At 42.8% G+C, this 26,101-nt stretch overlaps 1 protein-coding gene across 8 annotated transcripts in view; it reads left to right on the top strand.

The window, feature by feature from the left end:
* The window catches only part of GCNT2 (glucosaminyl (N-acetyl) transferase 2 (I blood group)), a 252,516-nt gene that overhangs the window by 103,574 nt on the left and 122,841 nt on the right, over positions 1–26,101 (top strand). Inside the window, exon 2 of one of the 8 annotated variants that reach the window (XM_058285216.2) lies at positions 13,771–14,534. The exons of 5 other annotated variants lie outside the window; for them this stretch is intronic. In XM_058285216.2, coding sequence (XP_058141199.1) covers positions 13,771–13,856 — 86 coding nt within the window. In that variant the 3' untranslated portion in view covers positions 13,857–14,534. Of the gene's footprint in view, positions 1–13,770; positions 14,535–23,784; positions 25,390–26,101 lie in introns of those variants that run through there. 2 more of the 8 variants (XM_071210966.1, XM_058285215.2) reach the window with 2 other exon arrangements.

Here is a 26,101-nt window from a genome sequence, read left to right on the forward strand (position 1 = left end):
TTGACAGGTGATATATGGCTGACAGGGAGCTATACAGGGCATATGTCCAGGGTGCATGGTAATGTTTGGATATACTCATAGTGGCAACAATTAAAAACTACAGCTGGGGGGGTACTGGGTTCCTGGCAGGGGGTGCTCTGTCGTGGTTCCTAGGGGAGCAGCGGCAGTCCCCCAGGTGCAGCGGCAAGGACCGGGAAGGAATGAGGGTCCAACAGTGAGCCCCTGATACTAATGACTATGCTTGTGAGCCTATATGCCTGAAATAAGAACAAGGCCTAGAGCAGCACTGTGCCTGGGAATTTCCTCCTGACAGCCTTCATGTTACTCAAATGTGGCCAGTCTCGAAGCCAAACTCAGCATGTAGATGCAGTGCATTCTCCCCAGCATGGGACATGACACCCGGGGATGAGCCTCCCTGGCACTGAGGGACCACTATCAACTACCAACTGATGATGCAACTGGAAAATGACCTTGAATTGAAGGTTCGATGCGGATCAGCAGAATATCCCTGTCTACATATAATAACGTGACTTTAAAATGCTGTTTGACCTAATGTAAGGGGGAAAAGGAAAGGAGAAATGAGTTTATATGGCTACGAGTCTCTAAAAAAGAGTCTGGAGGCTGTCAGAAGGATTGCCCTTATGCACAACTGAGCAGAGTCTAAGAGACAGATAAAGTAGATACAATCCCCAGGTATTGGTTCCTTGGAGGGCTAAAGAGACCCATGGGTTCTATGGTCATGGCAGATGGGGTTCACTGCCATGTCAGATGGCCCTTCTTTGGAGCTGGTGTTTCTGTGTGATGAAACTGGACTCAGATGGGATCTCTTTTCATAAGACTTTCATGCTACTTTACTGGAATTGTAGTTGGTGTTAGGGTTTAAGATATATTTAGGGGATTTGAATCTCTGGACTGACAATATGATAGCCAGGCCCTGAGCCTCAACAGACTCCAGCTCCTACAATCGGATTTATTGGACTCACCTCACTCAGCTAAGATGGAGTTGAAGAAGGACAACCACCACACCATGAGCCTAGAGTGCCTACAACTGAAAGCGGGAGGATTGCATCCAATATCCATGTGGAATCTGAGCCTCCTCTTGACATAGAGGTGCAACGGACACAACCAATCCAAAGTCCACAGAGAAAAGGTGGCATTGGAGTGGGAAAAATGGACATGGTGGCTGATGGGTATGGGGAATGGCAGGAAGAGATGAGATGTGGAGGCGCCTTTGGGACTTGGAGTTGCCCTGGATGGTGCTTCAGGGGCAATCACTGGACATTGTAAATCCTCCCAGGGCCCACTGGATGGAATGGGGGAGAATATGGGCCATGATGTGGACCATTGACCATGAGGTGCAGAGATGCCCAGCAATGTACTTACCAAATGCAATGGATGTGTCATGATGATGGGAGTGAATGTTGCTGGGAGGGGAGTGGTGGGGTCAGGTGGTGGGGTTGAATGGGACCTCATATTTTTTTTTTAATGTAATATTTTTACAAAATCAATTAAAAAAAAAAAAGAAGTCCCTGAAAGGTGGCTGTGGACATGCTAGGTCCTGTGGAGGCTTCTTAGAAGATGAGCCTCCACGTGTGGCCCCAGCAAGTCTCCTTGCAAGAGCAAAGTGCTGCAGAAAGGGGCTTCACTCCTGACCTTGGAGGTGTGCAATCAACTTCAGTGTCTGTTGTGAAATCAGGGCTTCCTGCCCTCCCTCCCTCTCTCCCCCCATCTTCTCCCCTCTCTCCTGCCTAGTCCAGACTGCAACAACATGGCAGCCTTTGAGTTTGTCGTCTAAGTCAGACATGGATGATCGTCTGCACCAGTTGGTTCTGCCTGTGAAACAAAAGCACTCGGCGGCTTTGTTTCATTCGTCACGTATCCCTTGGATTTAAAGATTTCCAAATTGACCGATGATTTCTGCCTCCCTTGCCACAGAGGAGCAGGGCTAACGTGACTCCCCTGGGAGCTGATCTCACACTCGCATTGAAATCCAAAGGAATGAGAGAAGATCCTTCTCTCAAAAGAGCAGATCTTGTTGGAGACAGGAGGAAGAAGGAAAGGCAAGGTGCCAGAAATGGAAGGGATCGAGAAAGGAGTTAAATTGGAGATTGTGGGCCTAGAGGGCAGGCTCACCTGCTTCCTGGCTTTTGCCCCATCCCCCCTCCCTGCCTGAACCAGGTCTGTGCTGAACTCTGTGGCTGGCATCTACCCCTGTGCCCCTGACATGAGAGGCTCCGTGCATTTCCCTTTGCTGTAGAGTCCATGTGGGCTGGATTCTTAGTCACTATTTGAGACTGGCTCAGCCCTTCAGTCCCGAAAGAAGGTGGAGTGGAACGCCAGGGGCCAGGTGATGAGTTCTTGAGAGGTGTGATGCAGGAGGCAGGGCAGAGCAGGACTGGGTTGATTAAGATGGCCTTGGGAGCTCATTCTTGTGGCCCCACTGATTTGGCAGGGATCTCACTACATCCAGAGCGAATTTTGTTTTCCCGAACATGTCAGGCTCACGGTGGTACTGAGATCTACTGGAGGGTATGGACAAACTCGTAGGGGAGGAAACGTTTAGGATAAGTTTTGTTATTAGCTCGAATAATCTCTATTGCCATATCTGCCAGGAATACTGATTTTTGTCAAGTCAGCATGAAAGGAAAACGGTGAGTTGGGCCTCCAGTAAGTTCTTGTCATGTTAACACAGTCACTTGGGACAGTGGCAAATGGTCTGAGGTTGAAGCTTTTATGTAGGTAAATTATCAAGGAAATGGCAGTATTACTTGCTTGCTTCTTTAGAAGAAATGGGAGGAAGAACTTTTAAGCTAGAGGGATTTTATCTTTGCCTTACCTTTGTCTTCTCTCCTTTTCTGGTCACTGGGTTTGTTGTGTGGGCATTCTAGGGCTCATGCCCCATCCTTGCTTTCTTCTTTCTCCTTCCCCATCTAAGTTGGACTATTCTTTCCTGGTTCTTTACTCTCCAGAAGAAAATGCATAGCTGTTGCCTTGGAGTTAAATCCTGATAGGACTTGGGATATCTAGAAATTCAGAAAAACACTTAGTTGCTGAAAGTGCTAAAATGACTAGCAGCACCAAGGACTACTAGAAGATTTTGACATTTTATTGAGTTTGTTCAAAGGTTATAATTTCCTGAAACCAGAAATCACCCTAATATATAGTTTATTGATTTATATTCATTTTATGTATCCATGTATATGATCATCAAAAATGTTTTGCATAATGGTATATAAGAACACTATTGCTTAGTGAATTATGCCATCTTTGGGACCTCTGAGAAATAACTGGGGACTTGCTGTTTTTTATTTGTTTGTTTCAGCATTTCTTTTTTATTGTGGTAATATATAGGCCACATAAATTTTCCATTTTAACCAATTTTTTAAGAAAACTTTTAATTTGAGAAGTTGTAATTTTACATAAAAATCATGCGTAAAATTCAGACTTCCCAAATACCACTACATTATGAACATCTTGCATGTGTGATGGGTACATTTGTTAGAACTGGTGAAAAAACATTTTATAATTGTACTGTTTGCTCTAGTCCGTGGTTTACATTAGGATTCACTGAGTTGTACAGTCCTGTTTTTTATTTTCAATCTTATTCCAGTAACATATATACAACCTAAAATTTCCTCTTTTAGCCACATTCAAATATATAATTCCATTCACAATATTGTGCTACTATCATTATCATCCATTACTAAAACTTTCCATCATCCCAGAAGCAATTCCTTTTCTAAAACCAAAAAAATAGCTCACCACATATACGGAAGAAGCTAAAAGTAGATTGAAGAAAAAACACTAATAAAGTTGGGTTCCTCCAAAAGACCCAGTTGTGATCAATTTGAATGCATTTTCGACTTAAACTAACTGTAGATAGTTGAATAAATGACCTGAGGATCTGTCTCATCGGTGGAGGCCCAGGGTGGCTGGGAATCAGGAGGGATTTAGGTGCAGACTTGGATCTAAAGCCTGCCTCTGCCACCTACTCTGTGTGATTTTGGGCAAGATGCCTCACTTCTTCTATATACCAGGCATAAAAATCTCTCCCTTGTAGGACTGCTGGGGGCGTTGAGAATACGTGAATTGGACCTGGTCCATTACAGGTACTAGTTAAATGTTACAAGAGAGGGAATACAGATGGACTTCTTAGATGGACTGCCAAGACTTCTGCGTGTGACCCCAAAAAGGGAACATTTGGTGTTGAGGACATGAGGTATAAATTTTATGCTAGAAACCAGGTATGTGGTTAGCAGAGATTAGCTAAGGTGCAGTTTTTCTTAGCAAGGTTTCTCTGTCCGCTTAAGAGGGTTCTCTTTCCTCTTATTGGGAGGTAGCAATCCATGACTAGTTAGAAGCTTCTCACCCTGCCAAGCTTCTGCCACTCTGTGCTGGGTCGTGCGCTTGCTCATCCTTGTCCTGGAACACTCTTTGCTACTCATTCCAGACTGTTCTCCTCAAGACCCAGTTAAAACATCCCCTGCTTCTTTCCTCCCCACAGAACTAGCCCCACCATCCAGTTGATAATGAACCTTGATTATTTGTGTGGCTCTTGGCTCCCTGCCGCCTTTCCCCTGTCCTTCCTCACCCCCAAATGTGAGCTGAATGATTATCACCAGGACCTAGACTTTTGCCTTTTAGTGGGGCTTCAGGATAATGTGGAATGAAGGAGTAGACGAACGGGAGAGAAAAGAGGGTCTGCTTGTCTGAGAAAATATTTTCAGTCTTACCAAAAGTTGTTTGTTATTTTACAATTAAATGATGAGCAAACTGCAAGGGTGGGAGTCCTACCCCCTGGTCTACGTTTCCAAAGCGCAGCTGTACGTTGCGGCTCATAATCAATCCATTAGCAAAAGCCCTGGGGAAAGTCGTCATGACCCTGTGGGAGTCATCAGTCATCTGATTGCTAGGGTCGGTATAAATTATTGCCTTTAGGCATTTTGGGGATTGAAGAACCTTTTAGTTCAGACCTAGAAAATGAAATTCAGATTGCAGGGAATTTGCCAGAATGATTGTGGCCCTGAGAGGCTTTGATTTAAAGTGTCCAGAAAATGTGGGGTATCTGGATCTGGCTTGAATCCTCTGTGTAATTACTATTCCCAAACAGACCTCTCTGTCTTTAGGTGCGTTTTCCCGCTAGGTCCTTCTTTGCCAGGAAAAAAAGCTCAGTTGTCTTGAGGATTGTCCTGTGCTCTGTGAATCTTTTGACCCTCTTCTCCTTCCTCCTCTCCAGGCAGAGCCAAATTTTTCTTCTTTGCTGTCCAGGTGTCCTTTGTTTATTGCTCACCGATAGGGTTATTTCCAGAATCACAGTCTGTTGTTCGGGCTTCTTGTGGGTACTGATGGGACACTCGGGCCTTGAGGTTGGAAGTCTTTGTTTGTCATTCTGCTTGGTTTCAAACTGAATTTAGTGCATCTTATGTTGCTAGTGTTAGATAAACAGGGTTTTGCTTTCGTGCAGATCCAGAAGTTTTCTACTGTGCAAGTCACACAGAGAACTTATATTAGATAACAAAGCTGCCTTTTGGGCCCCAACCTGAGGCACTACGAAGCCTATCGAGAGGGCATATAAATCATCATCATCACTTAATGAGTTCTTAAACAATGTCAGGCACTGAACTAAGTGCCTTTTGTTTTTTCTAAATGAACAGCTTTATTGAGGTATAATTTATGTTAAGTAAAATAAAACGGCCCCCTGCACTGGGTGTTGTCAGGAGGGAAAAATCCCAAATAAGAAAGGATTTCCCAGAAGACAAACAATTGACCTGCAGGGACTTGTACCCAGAAAATGGAACAATGGGCTGTACCCTAATTGCAGATAAGCAGTGCCTGGTAATAAACTACTAGAGAGAAATTATCAGAATGGCTGAGCATACCATACTAATCACTGTGTACCTGCCCCCCACATTGTAAGACCCCTTATGTAAAATGGAAAGAACATTTCCTTACTTGTTTCAACATACATGCTATATAAACTCCCCCTGTGCACCCGCTTGGTGGAGCGCCTTACCACTTGTGGGTTGGTGCTGCTGGATTTGCAAATCATTTGTTGCCCAAATAAACTTGGCCTCAGTTTATCTTTGACATTTGTGTACCACAAAATTGAGGTATAATATGCGTACCTTAAAATTCACCTGTTTTAAGTGTACAACCCAAGGATTTTTAGTTACGCATTTATTTAGAGTTGTGCAACCATTCCTATAATCCAATTTGAGCACATTTTTTCATCTCAAAAGAAACCTCATGCTCATTTACAGTCACTTCCCATTTCCACCTCTAGCCCCTACTCTCTCTCTCTGGGTAGTTCATATCAATCGAATCATGTCTAACTTCTTTCATTTATGTCATGTTTTTGGGGTTCATCCATATTGTAGTCTGTTTTGCACTTCATTGTTACGGTTTTCTGTATGTTTCTTTGCCAGGTAGGAATCCATTCTACGGCTCTACCACATTTTGCTTATCCATTCACCAGGTGATGGACATATGTCTGGTTTCTACTTTTTGGCTATTATGAACAACACTGCTATGAGCACTCCCACATAAATCTTTGTGTAGATGCCTGTTTCCATGTGACCTATCCGTGGAATTGCTGGGCCATATGGTACCTATGGTTAACATTTTAAAGTCCTGCTATGTTGTTTTCCAAAGAGGCTGCACCGTTTTCCACTCCCCACCCTGGCATTCTATGAGGCCTCCAGTTTCTCCACATCCTCGCCAGCCCTTGTCATTCTGTCTTTCTGAATATAGCTGTCCTCGTGGGTGTGAAGCAGTATCTCATTGTGGGTTGTTTTTTTTTTTTAACTTTTTATTTTGAAATATTTTCAGACTTATAGGACAATTACAAAAATAACACAAAACCCGTAAGAGAAGTTCCACATCGGTGTGGTTTTGCTTTACATTTCCCTAATGACTAATGTTCATGTGCCCAATGGCCTTTGCTTTATCTTCTATGGACATTATTTCTTTGAATCTAGGTATTGCTATTATACTGATTTTATACAGAGGAGGCCTCTGTGTATGGAAAGTCTGTGCTGTTGCCCAAGAACACGTGGCTAGGAAGTCCTGGCATCAAGGAGATTAAATATGTTTTGAAGATGGGGTATATTGAGAGATGAAATTGTCCAATACTGAATTAAGGACAAAGTGCATGGCCAAAATGCTAATCTACATTTCTAATTCCTGGATCTTCTGGCCAATTAGCTAAGACTCATTAAAACAAATCAAATAAGATAAGATATTGCCCTAATGGGACAAAATACAAATGAAAAAAAATATTAGGGCAATATCTTTTTTTTAAAAAAAACTATCTAGTTATTATGATTCAATCCTTTTCCTGTAATTTTATTAAAACCATAATTTTCCCTTCCTTTTAAGAACCAAATGGCTGCAATCCCTTCATTTCTAATAAGACCTGGCCCCGCATCTCTTAGCTATGTACCTTTCCTTCCAGTTCTGAAGTGGGGTCACAGGTTTGTAGTGTAGTCCTAGTTAGTGCTTTTATGATTTTATTTTTGTTTTTTTCTATTTCATTGCCCCTCGGCTGTGGTCCCCAAGTCTGTATCTGCACATTTGTCTGGGTGCTATTTATATTTGACCACCCAAAGAGTTAGGAGGGGGTTCACTTAAACCCCATTAGATCAGCCTAATTCCAGCTTCCTTACTGATTTTTCCTGCCTTAAATAATAATCCTGTGCTCCTGAGCATGACAGATGTAGGGCAGTAGGGTTTCAGAACCATTTGTTTTGATTAAATGTGTGTCTTTTTAGTTTTCTCCTTTTTAGGAATGAAGAGAACATCAAATTCCTATGATCTTTGCAACTCTAACCTCCTTCTAGCATTGGTGAGAAACCATATTCATTTTTGCAGTGAGTAAATCAGCCACCCTGGTTGAATTTTTCCATTCTGAGACTTGTGTGTGTGTGTTCAGCAGCCCCTGCGCCTTTACAGCACCCAGGCCTGCTCTGTGAGACTACATGGACTCAAGAATCAGGCCACAGCAAGGAGCCAGATGTGGTTTAAGGCTCGCCTTGGTTTTAGTTCCAAAGAAATAAAAGGGGAAGGTTGATACAGGGGAAGAAATGAGATCAATGCAAAGGCAGGTTTAGCCATAAAATTAATTGCACTGATAGGTCACTGTTGGCAAGGTGTGGGGCTGGAGAATAAAAGGACCAGGATCCAGCACAGCTCAATTCTGAGTGCAGCTGGACACAGTTCCATCGTTTTCCAAAGTGTGTGGGGCACTGGTTCTCAAACTGGTTCCTGTAATGGCTATGCATGTGTGGTACCTTACGGCTGAGCTTCCCAGCCAGAGCTTGTCCTCTTTGGTGGGCAGGGATGGATTCCAGACTGGCCACACCTCCATCTCAGCAACACGCCTGGCAGACGAGGCCCTCGGCTGACCACCTCTGGCTGAGAGCAGCCTTGTCTCCTTTTATTTACAGGTGCCAAATGATTGTTTTCAAGATGTGTCATGGGGCGAACCTCGTTGAAAAGCCCTTCTTGCATTTACCATCTGTCTTAGCTTCCTGGGGTCGCCGTTAACAAAGAACCACAAACGGGGCAGCTTAAAACAGCAGAAGCATGTTGTCCCACGGCTCTGGGCGCGGGTCGGGGTGTCAGCAGAGCCATGCTTCCTCGGCAGTCTGCAGGGCGCTGGTGGGGGGTGACGGCTCGTGGCGTGACTCGGTCTCTGCCTCCCTCTTGGAGGGTGTCTCTGACTGTGTCCCACTCTGCCCAAATTTCCTGCCTTATAAGGACACCCTGGTCCAGTTCAGCCTCATGTTAACTAATGACATCTTTAAAGATCCTATTTCCAAACAAGGTCACATTCCCTGGACTGGGGTTAGGCTTCGAAGCTGTCTTTTTCGGGAGACACAATTCAATTCATAATGCCATCCCACAGGGATAACTAGATTTCAGAATCTCAGAAGGACAAAGCTTTCATCTGGACATGGAAGAGAGGGAAGAGCGGAATCTGGTGACAAAGTGTCCACCTTTAGATAGAAACATGTGTTAGCAAGTGGCCTACGTTAATTCTATAAAATGGGACTCTTCCCCATCCTAGAGGACTCTATCACCAGTACTGTTTTGTTGGTGCAGGTAAAATAAATGTTCTCCAATAAAGAAATTCTTTAGAGCAAATGTTTTCTTAAGAAGTGAGGAGAAAGGCTAACATGGATGCCGTTCAAATCAGTCTCTGGACTCCTGGGCTGTTTCTACCTTAACCTTTTAGTTTTAAATTAATTTCAACTTATAAGTATAGTACAAAGACCTCTCCTGTACCCTTCACCCAGAAACTTGACCTCATAATATTACCACATTTACCTTACAGTCGTATCCCCTCACACCAACTTCTACTTATTCACTTACATCTTTTCTGGAAGCATCCGTGAGTTGCAGATGTGATGTCCCGTTATTTGAGAGCATATGTCCTCAAACAAAGACGCTCTCCTACATTACCATAGTTCTCTTATCAAATGATACACACCTTTACTATTTAATCCTCAGACCCTATTCCAATATCCAGTATCGGAACAAATAATGCCCTTCGTAAATCTAGGGCAAGATCGAGAATTACTTGCTGACTTCAGCTGTCAAATCTCTTTCTTCTCCTCTAACTTAGAACAGTGTCTCAGTCTTTCTCTCTTGCAGTCTTGTTGTCCCTTTTGGAGAGTGCCCATCGTCTTCCTTGTAATTAGATTCAGGTTCTTCCTTTCAGGTAGAGATGCTACAGAAGTCGCAATGTGAAGGCACACGCTGTCAATTTGCCCTGATAGTGATGATGTTAACTTTTACTAGTTGGTGAAGATGGTGCCTGTGAAATCTCTCCGCTGTAAAATTAATTAATTTTACATTTATGGTTAAGAAATTAATAAATATTTTTGTGGGAAGACACTTTGAGATCCTTTAGATATCTGGTTCTTCGCTCCCCAGTTTTACCCCCTGGGATAGGTTGATACTTGTATAGACCCCAGAAAATCATGTTCTTGAAACTGGTCCATTCCTGAGGATGGGAACCTGTTGTAGGTGGGACTGTTTGATTAGATTCCTTCAGTAAGGCATGACCCAGGGAGGGTCTTAATCCTCTTACTGGAATCCTTTATGAATGGATGAATATGGAAAGGGGGGGCTGGAGGAACACACAGGAGCTCAGAGAGAAACCCCTAGAAGCTGAGAGAGAAAGTACTGGAAGGCAGAAACTGAAATAAATGGAACAAAGAAGGCAAAAGAAAGCCATGAAGCAGGAAGCTGAAGACAAGGAAGCCTGGAAGAGGAAGTAGAGCCACCACAGATGCCTTCATGTGTCTTGCCATGTGAGAGGATTCCAGGATCCCCAGTAGCCAGTCTTTAGGGGAAAAAAGCATCGCCTGATGAAGGCTTGATTTTGGACATTTTCCTCCACCTTGAAACTGTAAGCTTTTAAATCCCCATTGTAAGAGCCACCCATTTCTGGTATATTGCATTCTAGCAGCCTAGCAAACTAAAACACTGTCCATCGATGATTCTTGCCTGGCTCAGGCAGTTATTACCGTGATGGTTGCCAAATCATGATTTTTCTAATTCCGTCCTTCCTCTACATTTATTAGTTGATGTTTGACTATGAAATCGAACTTTCCCTTCTCCCCATTTGCTTGTTTATTTATATCCCTATGGATTAGATTCATATTTTACTCAATGTGTTAGAATCTATTACTATTTCTTATTTCGCTGTACAAATTGTCCCAGTCTTGATGTGAGAGCCCCTTCAGGTTAACACCTGTGTCCTTTCAACATGTCCCCATTGTTCTTTGAGTACTTCCTTACTCTCTGGCATAGTACATGTCCCAAACTGATCTGGTACTTAACCAGCTCCAATCTTGGAGTTAGCCATTTTCTCCAAAAAGCCCTGGTTCCGATAAGTAAAGAATGGTATTTAGAAACCAAGATCTGGCCACTAGAAATGCTCATTGCTGAAAGAGTGTTATTACATACTTCTAGACCCTTTCAGGGGTCTAGGAAAAAATATATGCATGGTGCACATAGGTCTACAAATGACACATGCTTGCAGTCACACACGCACTCTCAAACACACAAATTCACAAGCTCTCTCATATACACACATTCACATGCACATACACTTTTATTATATTTCCATTTAAAAATATATATATTAAACATCACAGGTTCACTGATATCTCCAATTCCAGTCCAACAACACGAGGTTTATTTTTTCCATGTTTGTAACTTCCTTCTCCATCAGTGGGAAACCTAGCTCCCTTTATCCTCATTATCTTCTCTCATTTTCTCATTCCCACTCTTTGTAACCAGTCTTTCCAGAAGTGCCTGGCCAAAGTCCCAGCCCCAAGACATATTGAATCCATCTCCCACCAGCTATGGCCATCGTCCCTGGGCAAGGAGAAGGAGCTCTTCATGAATTTTGATAACTTGAAAAATCTATTTGCTTTGGGAGGCAGTTAAGCTATGGTCTTTGCAGTCTAAAAGTCCAGCTCCAGTGCTACCAACTTCACTATCTTGAGCAATGGAGTGGACTTCTTTATGTCTTATTTGCTCATCTATAAAATGAGGCTAACAATTGTGCCTACATCACAGGGTCCTTGTGAGCATTAAATGATAATTTCCTTAAAATATTGACCAAGTACCTGGCACATTGCAAGTGTTCTATCAGTTTCATTTTAATTTTGGTGTTGGTCCCAGGTCCCAGGAGGAAAGAGATGGCACATTAAATTAAGGGTTTAAGAGTAGGACTATTTTTAAATGTGTGGGCAGAGTGGAGGGAAACTATCAGTGATATTGTAATACCCAGAACAAGTAATAGAGGAACTGATACCATTCATAGGCCTGAAGCAGAGAATGGCTAGAAAAAGTACTGTGTTCAAGGAACTGTGACTTTTGAACTGTGATCCAAGGACACAGTTTTCCTGCTGTGACTAGCAAGAAAGAAGCTGGGGGTAAATAACCTGATCCCTCCCTTCCCACTTCATTGGCAAACCTAACCAGAGCCTGAGCCAACCAGAAGGTCAGTCTACTTACACGATGGACATGAAAGGGAAGGAGACTGTGATGGTTTGAAGCTGGATAGACCCAGAAAATCAGGTCCTTAAAGCCAATCCATTCCTTTGGGTGTAAACGTATTGTAGGTAGGATCTTTTGTTTAGGTTACTTCAGCTAGGGCATGACTCCTTTTACTGGAGTCCTATAAACGGGATGGAGAGAGAGAGAGAGAAAGCTAAAGAAAGCCATGGAATCTAGAACCTGAAAACAACAAAACCTGAAAGAGAAGGGAGAAACCAGCAGCAAACCACCATGTGTCTTGCCATGTGACAGAGGAGTTCAGAATCACCAGCAGATGGTCTTTGGGAAGAAAGCATCACCTGATGATGCCTTGATTTGCACACTCCCATGTCCTCAGAACTGTAAGCTTGTAAACTAACAAGTCTCCATTGTGAAAGCCAACTCATTTCTGGTATATTGCTTTCAGCAGCCTCGTTGAATATAACAGAAATCTAAAAGGCAAAATGAAAACTCTTCAACACAGTTATTCAACTTTTCTGGTCGTATGTTGTCTCAGTATAACTGGTAACTCCTTCTGTTGGATTCTTTTAATAGCATATTAAATTCCTGTCAATCGTCTTGTCATCTAGTTCAACCACAGTACTAGAGTATATTCTCCAGTGTTCTGGGTCACCTCACACCTAAATTTCATAAGAAAGGAAAGGTAAAAATAAAAAATTTAGGGGCGGCGGACTTGGCCCAGTGGTTAGGGCGTCTGTCTACCACATGGGAGGTCTGTGGTTCAAACCCTGGGCCTCTTTGACCTGTGTGGAGCTGGCCCATGTGCAGTGCTGATGCGTGCAAGGAGTGCCCTGCCACGCAGGGGTGTCCCCATGTAGGGGAAACCCCACGCTCAAGGAGTGTGCCCCATAAGGAGAGCCGCCCAGCGCAAAAAGAAAGTTCAACCTGCCCAGGAATGGTGCAGCACACATGGAGAGCTGACACAACAAGATGACACAACAAAAAAAGAAACACAGATTCCCGTGCCGCTGACAACAACAGAAGCAGACAAAGAAGAAGACACAGCAAATAGACACAGAGAACAGACAACCGGGGTGGGGGGGGGGGGAAGGGGAGAGAAATAAATAAAAAAATAAATCTTTAAAAAAAAAATTAGAACTTAGCAAAATTGGTCAGAAAGCAGGTATTCTGAAGACTGTGAAGGGTTAGGCATCTAGGAAGATTGAGGACGAAATCTGAATACCTGGTTTTGCACAAAGTTGGTGCAGAGGAAGAACGACTTTGACCTTGGTGAATTATTCTCTGCAACAAGGTCATGACAGCCCATGGGTACTTCATCCCTTGAGATATTTGCAGGTGCCTCGTTAATTATTAGTTTGTGTGCAGGCCTTGGGAATGCAGTTCAGCCTGGAACCAGTATGTCCTGGATCGCCCCTCCTGCTTGTGACTGGTCAGAACTTGCAGAAATGTGATAATCTGAAGAGGGGCCCGGGAGAAGGGTTTGGAAGTCAATCATAATAGGAGCAATAAGGAAAAGATTTGTCTGGGAATGGTTTTCCGAGCAATAAGGAAAAGGAGTTGGGGAAAAAGGAAAAGAAAGATCATAGTGCTTCAGGCCTAGGTACATTCTCAATAAATGTTTGTTGATGGATAAAATTAAAGAGAACAAAAAGGAGCACTGGAAGGAGGAACATGTGTGTCTTACTGAAAGTGAACACAGCTCTCCTTATTTCTTATCATTTCACCTTGAAACAGATCTGGGCACCGACTCCAAAACATTCCAGGGCCTGCCGGAAAGAGCACAAGATGGCACAGTGCCGACAGCAAGGACTCTGTACTGAAGCTGTTCCCTCTGAGCAGAAAGACCTTGAGCCAGGACCACTGTCTTAGTTTGCCAGAGCTGCTACAACAGATAGCACACCAAGGGTTGGCTTCAACAACAGCAATTTATTATATCATCGTTTGGAGTCTGGACGTCCAAAATCAAGATCTCAACAGCCATGATTTTTTCTGGAGTCCATGGCATTTTCGTGCTGGCTTGCTGCAATACTCAGGGTTCCTCAGCTTCTCTGCCTCCATCTCGTGTGCTCTCTCTCCTTGGATTCTTGTGGCTGACTGTGTCCAAATTTCCTTTTGCCTTATTAGGACTCCAGTTATATGGATTAAATCCCCTCCTCCATTCATTTAAATAGAATCTTTGAAGATCCTCTTCACAAATGGGTTCCACACCTTAATAAAAGCATCTTCAAAGGTCCTATTTACGAAGGGGTGCACACCCACAGGAGTGTGGATTAAAATTTGAGCATTTCTTTTGTGGGGGCATGATTCAGTCCCCAAAAACCAGTTCCCTCATCAGACAAGTGGAGATGATTCCAGCCCCAGCTACCAGCATCCTCCTTCGTGCTTTTTGTTTCTCTGTTAAAATGGTAGGTTCTGCTTATCAGTAGTTGGTGCTCCCCACTCATCCATCCTTGTATGTTCTAGATTGCAGGTACCTAGATTGTAGTTCTGAGATGATCATTAGAGCAGGTTTTTGACGAGTTTGAACAGGAAGTTTGTGGGGTTTTTTTTTTAAAGATTTTATTTTATTTCTCTCCCCTTTCCCCCCATTGTCTGTTCTCTATGTCCATTTGCTGTGTGTTCTGTGTCCACTTGCATTCTTGGTGGCACTGGGAATCTGTGTCTCTTTTTGTTGCATCATCTTGCTGCATCAGCTCTCCGTGTATGCAGCACTACTCCTGGGTGGTCTGCTGCTTTTTTTCACGTGGGGTAGCTCGATACGGGGTGCACTCCTTGTGCATGGGGCTCCCCTACACGGGCATGGTACTCCTTGCTCATGGCAGCGCTGCACATGGGCCAGCTCACCACATGGGCCAGGAGGCCCTGGGTTTGAACCCTGGACCTCCCATATGGTAGGCGGATACTCTATCAGTTGAGCCACATCCGCTTCCCTGAACAGGAAGTTTTAACCTCCTGTTTTCTCATGGATCCTTCTTTCCTGGAATGCTGTTCACTGGCAGGAAGGAGAGATGTGGGGCCAAAGCTGAAGGGGCCGAGTGAGAGGAACCAGAGTGGAAGCACCCTGAGCAGTTAGAGTCTGTTTAAGGAAGATGTGATATGGGCTCTGCTATGTGGTACTGCAGAGTATGGGACCATAAGGGATATCCATAAATATTTATTCAAGAGAAACTCCTGATCCCAACTCTCCTTGAATAGTTTTGCTGGTGTTTTAGTTTGCCAAAGGGCTCCCAATGCAAAGTACCAGAAATCTGTTGGCTTTTATAAAGGATATTTTGGTAAAAACTTACAGTTGCAAGGTCACAAACAGCCCAAACCGAGACACCACCAGAGATGCTTTCTCACCAAAATCAGCCACCGTTGATCCTGGTGTGTTGCCATGTGGTGAAGCAAGATGGCCGCCTTCCACTCTGGGCTCACCCTTTGCTCTTGAGCTGCTCTGTGGGCACAGTCTCTCCTGGCTTTGTGCTTAAACAATTCTGTAGTCTTCTTTTTTCTACAACAGAGCTTGTTTCCTCCTGCACCTCCTACATCAGTCTCAATTGTTCCAGTCTCTCCCCAAGTTCAGCTGTAATCTATCAGGCAAATGGCTTCTTTCTCCCCAGGGTCTCAGTTGTTTAAGCCTCTCCTTTCTGATCATGGCAGGATCGAAAGTGACAGAGCGCTCTCTTCCCTGTGTCCGTCTATGTGGCTGTTTATTTCAGACCTAACAATAAAATGTCCTACAGCAGTCTTAACAGGTAGTCTAATCAAAGTCCCCTCAACTGAATTTAATGCAATCAAAGGGTGTCACACCCAGAGGGATAGATTAATTTATAAGCATAGGCTTTTACTCTTTGGGATTCATAAAATAATCTCAAACTGCCACACTGGGAGAAGGACCATGACTTGTCTCTGGCCCTGTCTCCTTCTCTCTCCTCTCCTTTCTTGCCTCCCTCCCTTCCTTCCATTGGCAAAGTATTGTATAACATAGAAAGTTGCAGCTCTCATTAGTGTTCAGCCTGGTAAACTTAAACTGAAACATACCCACGTGATCAGCATCAAGAAACAGAATGTGACCAGCATCTCAGCCACTACCCTGATGTCTCACAGCCCTAGGTGACTTTTACCTGCTTTAGTGCTTTAAGTAAGGGGAAATAATCAATGCGCATATTTTTTTCATGTCTGGCTTAACTTTATTCAACTTCATGTTTGTGAAAGCCCTCTTTTTTGTGGCATGCCGCTGTATTTTGTTCATTCTCATTGTTTTATAGGAGTAGTTCTTAACAGGGGAGGGGATGCATATAAGGTAGGTGGGAAAGTTTTGCCCCCAAGGGAACATTTAGCAATATCTGGACAAATTTTTTTTTAACATTTATCCATTTATTTATTTATTTCTCTCCCCTTCCCCCCCCCCCCCAGTTGTCTGTTCTCTGTGTCTATTTGCTGCATGTTCTTCTTTGTCCGCTTCTGTTGTTGTCAGCGGCACGGGAATCTGTGTCTCGTTTTGTTGCATCATCTTGTTGTATCACCTCTCTGTGTGTGCGGTACCATTCCTGGGAAGGCTGCACTTTCTTTCGCGCTGGGCGGCTCTCCTTACGGGGTGCACTCCTTGCACGTGGAGCTCCCCTATGCAGGGACACCCCTGCGTGGCACAGCATTCCTTGCGCACATCAGCACTGCGCATGGACCAGCTCCACACGGGTCAAGGAGGCCCAGGGTTTGAACCGTGGACCTCCCATGTGGTAGATGGACGCCCTATCCATTGGGCCAAGTCCGCTTCCCTGTTTTGTTTTGTTTTGTTTTGTTTACTCCTCCCCTCCACTCTCCTTTAAATCAGGTTGTGGGGGTTGTAGCACACACTGGAGATTCAGTACATCAGTATTTGTTAAATGACCCTGTTTCATATTTTTTAAAAGACTGGGATTGTGCACAGGCTTGGTAGGTGTGTACAGTAAATTAGAGACTGCGCATGGGTCAAGAGGACTGGATTCCAGGGTTGATCTCGTTTAAATAACAGCACCAATGTATTTCTATGTATCCATCTTCTTCCCTTCTTCCCAGGACCACCGATTAGCTTTCTACAGTCAATACTGGTTGCTCTAGGGAATGGATATCCATGTCTGAGTTCATTTTTATTAAATGCTTCCAAATTGTGCAGTGTTTCCTGAAACATTGTTTTAATTTATACTATATTGCTTATTTATAGGAAAGCAGATCAAGTGAGACCATGGGGATTTGGGTATCTACTTCATTGGTTCTCAAAGTTTTTGATTCCTGGACCAGCAGCAGCAGCATTTTCTGGAAACTTGTTAGAACTGCAGATGATTGAGCACCACCCCAGACCTACTGAATGATAATCTCTGGAAATAGGAGCTCTACAACCGTTATTCTAGCACCCCCTTCAGGGACTTCATGTTAAACCAAAAACTGGACTGACCTAAGATCCAGACCATCCTTATCCCCAAGCTATAGACACACCCGCTTTGACTGAATACTTGTAGAAACCAATATTCTCGTAGAGACTGTTATTCTCTCCAGATTAAGCAATTAACTTCCACATGTTAATTCAGAGGTAAATTCCTTCATGAAATGTTAATTGGCTGTGATTATTTTATTTTATTTTTTTTGAGGTACCAGGGATTGAGCCTGGGATCTTGTACATGGGAAGCAGGCACTCAACCACTGAGCTATACCTACTCCCCACCTGTGACTTATTTTTAAACAACTTGTTTTTTCATTTTCTAAGTCCCCAAATTTCAGGTTCTTTGTATTCCTAATTGCTAAATGTATGCTGCCAGAAGATTGCTATCTTTAACATTTGCATATGTGAACATGTGCTTTAACATTTGCATATTTGAACGCTTTGTGTTCTGTCTTCTACAAGCATTTGCCTAACATCATTCAGCATCCAAGAAGTTTCCATGATATCTTTTGGTGCACCAAAATCAGGTGCAGCTCACTATAGCTCATGCCAGAATGACATGGTGTAACATGTCCAACTTCTGGATTAGTCCCCTGGGTCTTTAAAATTCTACATACTAAAGGTTTCTCCTTCTGACATGAGAGTTTGAAGTAATGCTTTGGGTTCTGTGATCTAGACAACAACTCCTGTTGCTAATTAGATGAATGGTACAGAAAGTAAAATGATTGGGTCCCAGGAGAAGGTGGATTTTCCCCAGTGAACTCCATTGGAAGGTTCCTTAGTTATGGGAGAATTGTTGTTTTAGTTAAAGGTGTGCTTTAGATATGTCTTCTTCCTCCTTTTCTTTATCTTCATGATCATCACCATTGAAAATCAAAAAGGGCTCCATTTATATGTCATCTGGCCGCATAGAAGAGAATAATTTAATTGGCTGTCCAAAGTGAACTGGATTGCCACCATCTTCTAATTTCCTCTTGAATTGCTCTTAGTTTAAGGGATTTTATACAGATCCCTATGTTGTATAACTAAGAATGAATCCCTGATCATTTGACCTGTTTCAATAGCAAAGCAAACCACACAAAAATGCCTTCCCAAAGAAAAGTCACCAGCAAGCCTAAGAATTGATAGACTGTCATCTCATTTACCTAGCCTTATCTGACAGCATAGCTTAGCCTCTCAAAGCTGCTTCAGCTTTGCTAATATTTTACTTTGCAAATGTAATGTTTCTGTTCAAACCTGTGTCCCCTCAAGTTCCTTTCTAATTAAAGGATAGCAGCTAATTGGGAATGGAAAAAACAAGTCCCAGAACAATTATGAAAATATAATGAACTTTGCATTCGTTTATGCAATTAAACGGGAAAGATGAATGAGGAAGTGTGTGCAGAGGCAGTGCTGATGTATGGCTTTTATAGTTAGGTCTCTGTATAGGCTTATGCTAGGCCAGAAGAGAAAAAAAATAGCCCTACACTGGTACAGCAAGACTGTACTACTAGGACAGACACCAGATAAATAGGTGTCGGATTAAAAGAAGAAATCATGGAGGTCTCTCCTAGCCTCGACTGTTCTAGAATAAAAATTAAAACATTAACCAAACATGGGTTTCAATGCTTTCTCCTTTCCTGGTTGAAAATTGTGCTTTCCAAATGCCCATATGATTCTGCAACTATTCAGTAAATGCTGAACAAGCAATGTGTGCCAGGCCATCTTCCAGATGCTTGGAATGCAGGAGGTAAATAGAGGCAAAGTCCTTGCTCTCCTGATGCTCATGTTCTAACTATGACCGGTGCTTTGAGATTGTAGTTTACTGATTTGAAAGACTTTGTCTGCCCAAACACAAAAGTTCTAGATATACAACTCTCCATATTGAGCTCTCTCATTTTTGTACTCTGCTCTTTCTTATAATTTCTCCAACTGGAATGCCTTCTTCCTACTCTCAGAGTATCTACAACAAAAGGGTCAGGTGTGGCTCAGTGACTGAATGTCTGCTTTCCATGTACAAGGTCCCGGGTTCAATTCCCAGGACCTCTTTAAAAATTTTTTAAATAAATATTTCTTAAAGATAAAATTTATTTAAAAATAATAGAAATAAAACAAATCATCTGACAGTCATTTTAACTGTCCCAGCTGCAGAGTCTTTTCCTCCCCTGAGCTCCGTATTTAGTATGTTTCCCCTTGTGTGGAATTGATCTTAGCCCTTTTTGTTTTGGCAGCTATCATTTCAGCTGATATACAGTCTCCTTTAGGGCAGGGACCATATCCCACCCCCACCCCACACTTCTTGGATTCTGCCACTGTGCCTAGTGGACCATCTTCCACATACTGAAATGTAGCCTGCTTTAGCTAGAAGGGGCCAGAGAAAATCTTTTTTTTTAAAGATGAGGCAGGAGGGAGCATAAAATCATGTAGTAAAAGATCAAGGAATGACTATCAAACCTGAGTTTTTATACCATGCCCTGTTAGTTGCACTGTCAAAGTTGATGGGCAACCCTTTCCTGGCAAACAAGAGAAAACACTTTTTGTGTGGTTTCCTCAGAAATACGATTAGAATTTTTGTGTGTGTTTAATGTCATTTAATCTGTCTGGGCAATCAATCTGGTCAGAATTTTTGTTTGTCAAATTTAAAAAGTGGCAGTTGCTGTGTTCCCAGTTCTAGTTAAACGCATTTGCTCACGGGCACAAGGAATCATGGGAGATGTGGAGGCCATTCATTGATTCATTTAACACACATATAATCAGGTAATTATAAAGTAATGTACATACTTCTATATAACAAGGTACTATGGATTGAGGGAATGGAAAAATAAGTCTAAACTTTCTACTAATTCCCGTACCGTTAATTCTTTTTTTTTTCAAAGATTTCTTTCTTTCCCCCTCCCCCTTCATTGTCTGCTCTCTCTGTCCATTTGCTGTGTATTCTTCTGCATCTGCTTGTCTTCTCTTTAGGCGGCACCAGGAACCGATCCTGGGACATTCTGGAGCAGGAGAGAGGTGCTCAATCTCTTGCATCACCTCAGTTCCCTGGTCTGCTATGTCTCTTATTGTCTCTCCTCTGTGTCTCTTTTTGTTGCATCTCTTGCTGCACTGCCTCTCCGCTCGGGCCAGAACTCCTGTGTGGGCCAGCACTCCTGCATGGGCCAGCTCTCTGCTCAGGCCAGATCACCATGGGGGCCAGCTTGCCTCCACCAGGAGGCCCCAGGAATTGAACCCTGGATCTCCTATATGGTAGATGGGAACCCAATCACTTGAGCCACTTCCACTTCCCTACCATTAATTCTTTTTTTTTTTAAAGATTTATTTTTTTTATTTATCTATCTCCCCTTCTCCCCCTCTCCCCCCGTCCTGGTTGTTTGCTCTCTGTTTCCATTTTGCTGCATGTTCTTTGTCCGCTTCTGTTGTTGTCAGTGGCATGGGAATCTGTGTTTCTTTTTGTTGCTTCATCTTGTTGTGTCAGCTCTCTGTGTGTGCGGCACCATTCCTGGGCAGGCTGCACCCTCCTTTGTGCTGGGCGGCTCTCCTTATGGGGCGCACTCCTTGCGCTTGGGGCTGCCCTATGCGGGGACACCCTGCATGGCACGGCACTCCTTGCACGCATCAGCACTGCGTGTGGGCCAGCTGCACACTGGTCAAGGGGGCCCGGGGTTTGAACCGCGGACCTCCCATGTGGTAGACGGACGCCCTAACCACTGGGCCAAGTCCACTTCCCACCATTAATTCTTCAGTGACCTTGGAGCTTTAAATCCTTCTCCTTCTATATTTCTTTCTTTTTTTTTTAAAAGAAGAAATTAAATGATAATTGTATATATCTACAGAACTAAACCCTCATTTGGAGCCTTGGAGTTATTTATAGGAAACATTGTTAATGAAAACATAGTTCATGTCTTTACCTTATAGTTCAAATGCTTTATTTAAATTTTTTTGTCATTACTACTAAAGAGTGTTGTATGCGTTTAGGGACTGACATATACTATCTGACCAAGATTTTTGTTCCTCCTCTAGTTGGCTTGCATTGCCTGGGAGAGCTTTTTACCTCAAGACTTTTGGTGGTGGTCCTTTGCCAATAAAATCAAGTCCAAGTGTTTTTTTGCACAGTAACAGTCAAGGTGTTTTACCACCAGCTGCCTCCCTCTCTAGTTTGACTTACCTGGCAAGCAGCAAACTTGCAGTTTTGCTCAGCTCCCTTCAACAAGCTTCACTTTAGGTCTTGCAGAGTCAGCTAAGTGCTCCCTCGCTCCCTCTCAGGAAAACCGAGGGGTGCTGAGCATGTGTAGAAGGAAAGTCTTTCTCCCCTGTGAGTATTTTTGAGATTGAGATTCCAAAACATCATTGAAAATCCAAGACATGTGCCATTTCAAATAAAAGATACACCCTCTTCATTAGTGAGCTTTGTCTGCACAGCTCCATCATTGACAAAATTCTTAAATAATGCACACAAAATGAAGACTTCTCAATGGGACAGAGGCAAAGCCTTGGAGATGGCCCCAGGGGAGAGTAAACATGTCTAGCCAGATTAATTGTCTAGTTCCTGAATAAATGCTTCCAAAATGAGTGACAGAGCTCAGTGGTCAGGCTGGGAAATGTTAACTTTGTCCTTAGCTGTAGTTCAACTCCAAAGAAAAGGCCCGGTAGGAAGGGCTGAGCCATTCAGTGCTTGTAGCTAAAAAATGTACAGTATTTGTTCTGAATAGGCAGGCTGTATGACCTAGTAGCCTAGTAGGAAGGAGAGAGAACAGGTAACAGTTTCTACCTGATATGATAAGTGACTTTTTTTTTTTTTGAAGGGAGGGAGTTTAAATTTTTTTTTTTATTTTGGCAATTTATATACAATATAAAAGTTCCCATTTTACCCACTGTCAAGTATGTAATTTAGTGGTGTTGATTACATTCGTAGTACCATCAGTGCCATCCATTACCAAAATTTCCATCACCCCAAACAGAACTATACCAATTCATCATTAGATAAGTGGCTTTTTAAAAGTTCTTTCTTAAGAATTTCTTAATATTAGAACTTGAGGGTAGGGAGAATCAGGCTAAGGTCAGCCACGAGATCAAAGAGGTTCTCCTTTGCTATGTTTTTGAAATGCAAACAATGCAATTTGAAGTGCTGGATTGAATACAGAAGTATTATGAAAGTTCCTAATTTGGCTAGTGTCTGTACTTCTCAATTTAGTAACAGTATTAATGTCTGTTTCCAAGTCTCTGTAAATCTGAACCCTTGTGCTCTTGACCAGTTGGAAATCATAATATGAACAGATTCCCTGAAATGTGTTGCCCTAGTTATGTATTTGCCTGCTTAACCCTTTGCCACTCTGCAAATATTTTAATGGTCATTCTGAGCCAAAGGCTTTGCCAGAGTAGCTATTGGAATTATCCTCTGTTGTTTCAAGGCAGAGTAGACAGTAACCTATTTAAACATGTTACTGGAAAAAGAAGAACTTGGCATTGAATTTTATCGTGAACTTTGGACCATTCTCTTTGGTCTATACCATAGAAGACACTAATAATTAGGCTCACCTTTTTTTTTTTTCAGGAAATGGCATGTCATTCAGTTGGAATTTGGGGGTTCTTTGAGTCACGGGTGGATAACATTGATTTTCTTACCCATGATGAAAGCAAAGATTCGGCATACTGCCCTATTCCCATTAAAGGCAAGGCTTCTCAAAAGGAGAGAGAGTGCATTAAAGGATGTTATTTCTTCATGGGTTGAGGTGGGTGCCCAGTTTCAGTTGTAAGTTAATGCTGTGAATGGAAGCTCTGAGATTTTAAGTTCAGAAAAACAGTGGGGGGAATTGGAAAGGTAGTAATTGAGTTAGTGCTTTGGAAGCCATTTTAAGGAAGATATGAAATAAAATGCACTAATCTATATGTCATTTAAAAATAGCTGGTGGAAAAGTAAAAGTTAAAGATGAGAAGAACCTTCTAAGTAAAAGAGCTTGATACTCCTTAGCCAAAACAATTACTATATTTACAAATAGGGAAAAATAACATATGGTGGTTGATAGGAATTATTGGGCAGGTATAAAATATTTCTGGAGCATTAGCTTATGTTCTCTGGGTGGTTGAAATCTGAATACCCCTAAAACCCCCTAATCTGATCATCATTTGTGGCCAAGGTCCAAGTTCTTTCCCATGAAGCCCTAAGATCTCATCCAAGTCAGGGGATGAACTCACAACTTGTTCATTAGACCCCAACACTCTGTCATGGACACGATGGTGGATCCTGGGAGTGGGAAGAAAGGGGTTGTCACCTAAGTTCCAAGTATGGGACCAGGACTCCCTGCAGTTTCCAATTCCCTGGACTAGAACTTGTGGAAGCTCCTGTTTTAGCAAAGAGTTGGAAAGGGCTGGAAAGCGTCACAGGGGAGCCTGGATGGGTGAGGTTATCTTTTATTTTTAATTCTGTCACTTTAATCATTTTTCCTTGAAACAGCATACTTGGGGGCGGAGGCTATGCTCTATCCTGTGGATTGTACTAGAAGAGTATAAGAGATCAGGTTGTTGATCATTGCCATGCAACCAGCAGGGGCGAGTACAGCAGCCTGTTGGATGAATAGCAGGAAATGGCATGCCTGCCAGAACGCATCATTTCAACTCTGGCTTCCACGGTGCTAACTCTCTGAGCAGTAACAATAAGAGGAGGGGGGGGGAAACCCGGGGAACTAAAGAAGAGATGTTATGAGAAACTAAATCCACAGGGGAAGAAAGAGAGTGTTGGCACCCTATAGGAAAATCGCTTGCAGTTACAAACGGGGAGCAAGGGAGGGGGAAAAGGCTGGGCTTAAGCAACCTACTCCTGGGATTTAGACAAAGGAGGTTTGAGAGAGGCAGAGAGCGAGGAGAGATCAGTTTCTAATATCAGCATGGGGAGAGAGCCAGAAGCTGGAGTCCTGGGATGAAACGGAATAAATTCACAGCATCTCCTTCCAGGTGGGAATTACTGGAGTATGTACCAAAATAAGAACTCAGAGAAAAAAGTAAGTTTGGGAAAACATTTACAGGTTTTCCTGGTCTTTGAAATTCTGCTCATCTTTGAGGCATGCCTTCACTGATGCGTTTCCTCTTTATAATTCCTGTCTTGAGTGTAATCATTTTGATCGTGTTCTATGTGTTCAATTTTGGGGGAAATCAAAGCCCCCAGAAGCTAAATACCTCAGAGACTTTGATGCTGGCTCAAGTGTGCACATCCTTTATCAAAGGGAAAACATCTTTCCTGTGGAGAAGCAAACTAACTATATACGAGAAATCTTCTTGCCCAGAATACTTGACCCAAAGCCACTATATCACAGCGCCTTTATCTAAAGAAGAAGCTGAATTTCCTTTGGCGTATATTATGGTCATCCATCACAATTATGATACATTTGCCAGGCTCTTCAGGGCAATTTATATGCCCCAAAATGTCTACTGTGTTCACGTGGATGAGAAAGCAACAGCTGAATTTAAAGATGCAGTGGACCAATTACTGAGCTGCTTTCCCAACGCTTTTCTGGCTTCCAAGATGGAGCCAGTTGTCTATGGTGGGATTTCCAGGCTCCAGGCTGACCTGAACTGCCTCCGAGACCTTATGGCCTCCGAGGTTCCCTGGAAGTACGTGATCAACACCTGTGGGCAAGATTTCCCTCTGAAAACCAACAAGGAAATTGTTCACTATTTGAAAACCTTTAAAGGGAAAAATATTACCCCAGGGGTGCTGCCCCCAGCTCATGCAATTGGACGGACTAAATATGTTCACCGGGAACACCTGGACAAAGAGCTCTCTTACGTGATAAGAACAGCAGCACTGAAACCACCTCCACCTCATAATCTCACCATTTATTTTGGCTCTGCCTATGTTGCTCTATCAAGGGAATTTACCAATTTTGTCCTCCATGACCCACGGGCTGTTGATCTGCTCCAGTGGTCCAAAGATACTTTCAGTCCTGATGAACATTATTGGGTGACACTCAATAGGATTCCAGGTATGTCGTTCCATATTTCAATTGGAGGGCTATGCTCTGTTCGAAAGGGCTTTTGAAGGGCTGTTTTTTATTAGAAGTGGCAGATGACTAAAACTAACGCTAAAATATATAGACCTCACCGTAATATTTTTTAGATGCGGAATGACATTCTTTATAGGATATAGGTATTCCTGCCAAATAATACCTTTCAGTGGTATTGGTTTGTAGTTTATTGTGTTCTTTTGCAGTCATCATCTTATTTACTCTTTAACCACAAGAGATATTATTGTGCTTAGTCCATGCTGGTGTTCTTTCTTTCCCTTAAATTTGGGAAACTTGTTCTTAACCTCAGGACCTTTGCGTTGGCCATTCCCTCAGTAGAACCCCCAGACTTTCATAGACTTCTTCTCATCTGACAGGCCTCAGCTCAAATGTTGTAAGCTCAGAGAAGCTGAGCCAACCACCCCATCCTGGTCATTCCCCAGCACATCACCCCATTTTTCCTTTCTTTTCCTGGAATTTTCATGTTTACTTATTTACCTGAGTTTATTCTTGGCCACTTTTGCACTAGCTTTATGAGTCAGGCCATTCTCTGTCTTGTTAAACTGCTATATCCTCAATGCATAAAATACATAGTAAATGCTCAATAAATATATACTAGGTGAATATGAGTGAGTGGGTGAATGAATGAATGAATGAATGAATTGCAGAACCTGAGGCTTTATTACAAACC

This window comes from Dasypus novemcinctus, chromosome 22 (assembly GCF_030445035.2).
Source record: "Dasypus novemcinctus isolate mDasNov1 chromosome 22, mDasNov1.1.hap2, whole genome shotgun sequence".
NCBI classification, from domain to species: Eukaryota; Metazoa; Chordata; class Mammalia; order Cingulata; family Dasypodidae; genus Dasypus; species Dasypus novemcinctus.